Source organism: Apaloderma vittatum, unplaced genomic scaffold (genome assembly GCF_000703405.1).
Source record: "Apaloderma vittatum isolate BGI_N311 unplaced genomic scaffold, ASM70340v1 scaffold40797, whole genome shotgun sequence".
NCBI lineage: Eukaryota > Metazoa > Chordata > Aves > Trogoniformes > Trogonidae > Apaloderma > Apaloderma vittatum.
Genome location: NW_009725275.1, coordinates 1 through 6,523, shown reverse-complemented (window position 1 = coordinate 6,523; position 6,523 = coordinate 1). Strand labels below are relative to the sequence as shown.

General features: G+C 49.2%; 1 protein-coding gene across 1 annotated transcript; it reads right to left on the bottom strand.

The window, feature by feature from the left end:
• Positions 1-918: 918 nt before the first annotated feature.
• Positions 919-5,168, bottom strand: LOC104276490 (rho GTPase-activating protein SYDE2-like; the record flags this gene model as incomplete). The annotated part of the gene is made up of 3 exons (XM_009872827.1): positions 919-1,154; positions 3,889-4,120; positions 4,987-5,168. Coding segments are annotated over 3 exons (650 nt in total), but the record flags the coding sequence as incomplete, so codon positions are not given.
• Between the last annotated feature and the right edge of the window lie 1,355 nt (positions 5,169-6,523).

The following is a 6,523-nucleotide window of genomic DNA, read 5'->3' as shown; positions in this document are numbered from 1 at the left end:
ATATATAAAGCATTTTTCATAGCAGCCATTGCATATATAGTAAAACAAGTCTATCTGAAGTCCATGCTGCAAAACTTAGGCCAAGCAGCGTTCATCCTCTTCCGAGAGGAACATCTGTACAGGAGCGAGGGCTTCGGGAATGAGTTCTGCTCCTGCTGACACCAGAGATGTCGCTTTATCTTCTGCCAGGTACTGCCCAGAACACCGAAGTGCATCGTGTTTTTAGGGAGAAATGCCACTATGTGGAATCACCTCACGGTCTCTAAGCTCGTCTTCAACACCCAAATCACCTTCTTCCAACAAAAAAGCGGAAAAATAACGGAATGGCTTGAAACCTGTTAACACGAGGTGCGCCGTGGCCTCACCACGAGGCGTTCAGGGGCGCCGCCACCCCTCACACGGCTGCGGGAAGCCCCTCGAGGGGCACAGAGGACCTCCCACAGGGCAGGATTTAATAACTCATATTTAGTTTGTTTTTGTTGAGTTCCCTTTCCAGGTTTCCTATCAGAGTATCGATACTTTCCTGCAGGTCCTTGAGGTTTGCCCTGTGATCCACCGCGGAGCCTATGGCTTGCATTGTCAAATAGCTCTGAAACGTGTGCTCTGCGGGGACGGGCTGCGGGGCTCTGACCGGGGCTTCCAGCTCCTCGGCTTTGCTGCTGTCATCCCCGCTCTCCGTATCTTCTGAAGGCACGTCATCGTAGTCTGCTTCACTCAGGCAGTCTTTTGGGTTTAAGAAGTAGTTCTCTCCGCAGCTGCTCCAGTCTCCAGCGTAGCGGTTGCTCGACGGGCTGTCGAGACCCGCTGGCCTCGGTCTGAGCACCCCGCACATCTCGGTACCGCTCAGGTTCAGCATCTGAGGTCTCTGTCTCTTGGGCCTCAGGTAGTTCAGGGAGGATGGGTGCTCGGGAGATGCATTCAAATGTGCCGGCTCTTTGGCAGGCGAGTGATGGACTGGCTCCAGTCTCCAGCGTAGCGGTTGCTCGACGGGCTGTCGAGACCCGCTGGCCTCGGTCTGAGCACCCCGCACATCTCGGTACCGCTCAGGTTCAGCATCTGAGGTCTCTGTCTCTTGGGCCTCAGGTAGTTCAGGGAGGATGGGTGCTCGGGAGATGCATTCAAATGTGCCGGCTCTTTGGCAGGCGAGTGATGGACTGGAAGAGAGGAGACGTTAAACCAGTCAGCACCGAATCCATGCTGCAACACGAGGAGTTCGCAACAGATGCCCACTGTCCTCCCTCAGCGTCACACGCTAACACCATGCGTGAACACATGCAAGCTCACAGCCAACACATTCCGCTATTACGTTTTCTGCCACTGTGTGATATAAAATATTTAGAAAAGCTACTGTAAAAGCTCAGTTTTGAAGATTCATGCCAGCTTCAAATTGCAACGGAGAAGCCTATCTAAAAGTAGAAACTCCCAGAGCACCGATTAAATTCACTGTGTGAGTTAATCACCACCCGGCTCTGGGTCAAAGAAAAGCAAACAGCTCAGCTCACGCTGTCCAGGCTAAAGGAGTAAGAGAAAGCAGGCACAGCAAAAGAGGTTAAAAGGTAACAAAAATATCACCCTGAGAAACCCCTAGGGAAGCTGAAGATGCACCAAGAGCTGAACTCCAGCGCTTCTCTTTAGCCCTAACGTTCTGCGCTACTGAAGAAGCTCATTTGCACTAATTTTTCTAAGCAGCCACAACCCCACGTCAGACGTACGCTCACACAGGTGTGATGGCAGTGTTACCTGAGCTCATGATTATACACCGTAAGTTACTAACAGTCTCCTCCACTGTTACCGGCTTCCTATGGCAAACAGCACAAATACGTTTACTGACCTGTGCCTGTTAAGTGTCTGAGCTGCAAAACTTTGTTTTATACAGACCATTACCTCTTGTAATTACCAGCAGAGACTTTCTATTCCCATTCACGGGTGAAAATGTGGTGCACACACACCCGGGCAGTTCACAGTCTCGCCCACAAGCACAAAGGCTCAGTCCTGAGATGTGCCCAGTGCTTCTATTTCTGCATCTGCATTACCGATCTCTCCAGGGGATTTTAGTTTTACTTTACGTCTTGCAGAGTAACCTGCAATAACTACCACTGCTCCCCCCCACCGCCCCCCAGCCCTTAATGTAACAAAAGCCCTTCTGTTTAGACTATGCTCCATTAAGACAAAGGGCCATGGGTTAACAATAACTTGCCAGTATTACATGGTCTAACCAAACAAGGACTATTTGTTTTCGGTTGGAAGAACACGGAAATTCAAGTATTGCACAACATGTTGATTATCGAGCTGTCTCAATCTACAGAAGATTGAATGTAAGGGACCAGACTGCGATCACCTGTCAGGTCCAGCTGTCCTGTTTACATTGTACGGTGCTCGCCTGCTCACGTCTCCACATTCATGTTTTACCTCCCTTTTAGCACAACGCCCTGCCCAGCTCTTGCAAGCCACGGGAGAGCATTCGGCTTTCATTCGGAGGCAACAGAAAACTCTACTACTTACCCTGCTCCTGCCCCCTTTACAGCAACGCACAACCTTTGGGGCAGAGGTTTGTGTCCCAGAGGAGCCGTACCATGAGCCGTCCCCAAGGTTTCATGATCAGCTCCTGTGCAGTATTTGCCACCCAAACAGCTCCTGGTCTCCCTCTTCCTCCACCCACATTTCCCACCTCACCCGCGTGGGCTGAGTGACCTGACTGAAAGCTTCTTTTCATTTTTGGTGCTCAGCAGCTTTGGGGCTGTCCAGCTGCAGCTGACAAGGGAGACGAAGTGTCCTCAGTCACCTCCAGCCCATCATGAAGCTGCACCACATGTCAAACTACCTCTCCTCTTGCTCTTATTTTCAGGCAGAGAAGGTTTCCGCGAGGCTGCAGTGAGCAGAGCCAACACCCAGAGGCTGCCCGGCAGTGCCACCTCCGAGCGTGGTCAGCGTGTACTTGGTACAGCCGCAGGGCCGGCTGCCACAGGAGGTGACTTCAAGGCACGGCCACCACCAGGCCAGCAGAGCATGGGAAAAATGTACAAAGCACTGCCATGTACGTGGCCCCCAAGCAGGTCTTCACGGCGCCCAGCCAGTGACACCCTCCCAGCACCTGCACCTCAGCTGCTCGAAAGCAACTTGTACACTCAGCTGAAAATATGGGCAGAGTGGCTGGCAATGCCTAACGCAAGCAAACTACTGTAAATGAGACTTATTTAAAATAAATCTCTAGATAAAACCTTAACAAGTATTCCTGGCTAAATAGAGACTGTTTAAGATGACCTGCATAATAACCATACAGCGTAGATTCCTATGCTTTTTTTTGTAATCATAAAATTCCTTTAATTAACAGCAAGACCATACATCTTACACAGTTTGATTATGAGCTACTAAGACAAAGGCTGCTCGTTCATGTGTCTGTCCTGCACTTCCATTCATTTATACCTCATGTCTCCAAATAGACAAGAAACGTGGACACTTTTTTTTTCTTAATTATTGCATGGAATCAGCCAGGTATCACCCTTCACCAATCCATGCTCACATGTCCGGAGCCCTCCCTGGGCCCTGGAGAATAACAGTGCTTCAAGGACCTCCTTACAGGAATGGCGATTTCTCCTTAGAGTGTTTGGAGGGAGGAGGGAGATGACAAGAGGAAAAAAGAAAAAAAAACACTTTTTTCAAAACACTCTTTAAACGAGTCAGGAAACTTCGTAGCCTGAACACAGAGCAGTACAGTCCACCTGGCTGGCTCAAACGCAGCCACAGCATCTGTAATTCAGTATTGCTAAGTCAGGATCTTTTTCACCTTCCACATTTCCTCACCCTGTGAATTAACATAGGCCGTCACATCGTAAAAAACACACAGCAATGGTTTGACAGTTTCTCTGGATCGGATTCATGAATCAGTACCTGGCCACAGCTGGAGTAAATAGTGAAGAACCTCGATGTGCTTTTTGAAGTCCAGGGCACTGGCAAGCTCTTCTGAGTCTGTGAAGACCCTGTTGTTATGGTTTGTGGTCTCCTGCCTCTGGCTCAGTAACACGGGCCCGAAGCACACAGCTAAGTTCTGGCACGTCATCTTATTTACTTCGTGGTAAGAAGCCACCAGCTTCAGGTGATCCAACAGCATCTTCAGGGTAGCCTAAAGAACAAAATACTGCTCAGGAAAGAAAGCACTTGTGTTGACAACCTCGCATCACCGCTCTAGAGGGTAAGATCAAGGCTGATAGCTATGGCTCCTCTACAATACCCATCAGGGGGACATCGAAGGGCTGAATCGGAAAAGCCGCATTTGACTGGCACAGAGCAGACGAGGTAAGACAGACGTTCTGGTAAAATTCTTCTCGTTTCCTACATGCTCTCAGTTTTACACAGATGGCTTCTCTCAAAGTGGAAACAGGACATCAGGGAGAGGAGGGAAGCTGCGGATGCAGTACATTAGAAAATAAAGAAACCCTCAATATCACCCCAGCATCAGAACCAGCATCCAGGTAACTTCCAGGTATGGTGCAGGCCACTTGGTCACTCCCTCCCCTTCCCAAAATGGGTTAACTGTGGTTTTCTACAGAGGTGAATTTGGCAGGTAACGGCACACAGCACTATTACACTGCACAGTATGGGAAGCCAAGGCTTTATTGCACATACTTTGGAAAGAGGAATGCATTTGCCCATGTAATGATGATATACAGATCAGAGTTCCACAAAAATGGAGCAGGACACCACAAGGGAATAATCTTGGATCTAACAATGCAGAAGGAGTGATCACAGCTTTCCATTCGGTTTTACAGAGACAATATAAAATGAAAACTAGAATAAATCCAGTAACGCAGACTCTCCAATTAATCATAGCACCAAAGCATTTTCAAAGACGCAGAGCATCAAAAATCCAAGTGGACCATTAAGTGAGGAAACGGGTATATGCACTTTGACACTTTTCATATCCCGTGTGAAAGTGATCCTTTATTCTCTGAAGCATACGATTCACTTGAACCCGCTAACACCACTCACCTTCTCAACATCTGGCAGGCAATCCAGAAGGGCTGCTGTGTGCTCGGAGTCACCTGGGTCATTCTCACAACCACTTGCTGTCATTTTCAAGGGATTTTTCACCATGGCATCCAACACCGCTTCGTAGAGCTGCTTGGTTATCAGGGGAGAGGGCAGCTCTCGCAGATAATCCTTTAGGACACCTTCCCAAGAGACACAAGAACGCTTGCCTTTAACAAGCTGCAGATTCTCTTTCCAGCGATTTTTGGGAGTGCTAAGGCACATGAGCTTCACCCATCCCACGACAAAATCCTCCACATCAGTGACAAACCTCGCAGCTGGGAGCGAGGGCTGGGAGGACGACAGCAAAGGGCACGGTGAACCCCGGGTACACGAGGGCTCCTCGCAGACCAGCTGGGGCAGGGACGCGTCTCTGCCACGTACCCACGAGGCTGGGGGCGCCAGCACCCCTGTCCCTGCAGCCCCAGCAGCTTCCCCAAGCTCATACAGTGCATCTTGTCGCAAATTAAGGAGAGGAAGGTGCTGCGCCTCCAGAGAGGAGGGGCTGCTGCACCGGGAGCGGGTACACCAGGCACGGGGGGAGCATCTCTCCAGGTGCCCTCCTGATGGAGGTGAGGCAGAGGCAAGGAAAGGGTTCTTAGCAGTCCACCTCCTACCCAAGGAAAGAAGTTCCTACAAACACCAACGTCTTCAGCTTGGTGACACCTCCTCTATATAAAACCAGCAGTTAACTTTTCTGTTCAGTTTATTTTCAGCCATAAAATTATGAGCAAACATCCCAGTGCCGGCAGCAGGTTCGGTTTTCTCACCTGCCAAAGCACAAACCAAACAGACGGCCTCAGGAGGGAAACACCTGCCTGTGGGTACTCTGTGCCCCCCAGCACACCTCTTGCCTCTGCTGTGACAGGCAGAACTCACCTCCTCAGCAGGCACTGGCTGAAATACCCACGCACTGAGCCCTCCCAGCTGCAGAGACACCCCACAGGGTTCTGAAGCTCGGGATGAGCTGGAGGAGAGGCTGTTTCTAGGGGATGCAACAACCAGGCAAACCCCTCATTAACCTCTACTCCTTCCACAGGTGCAAACTGACACAGAAAACTCTGACGAAAACAAACCTGACACAAATATCTACTCATTTGAGCTAGATCACAACTGACCTTAAATACTTTAAGAAGAAATAACGGATTAAAACACCTCTTTTTTTTAAAAGCACTGTAATTAATAAAGCAGCCTGTCCTGAAAAAATGCAAAGCTAGAAATGTGGAAGATTTTCTTCATATGCACTCACAGCCTTGTAAAATTCCAAATCACAGCAAATACCATCACACTGTGCTATTTAACAAAGCAACAGTTTTTAAACTCAGTCTTTATAACCCAGCTGTAAACTGAACTGTACAGCAGTGGCCTTTGTTATGAGGTCATTTCTGAAAAAGGGCACAAAAGTTAACATCTTTTCCCTTGGTAGCCACGTTCACATGCAGAATGCAAGTAAAAGCTGGCTTCTATAGGCACAAACACAAACAGGGCACAGAGAGGG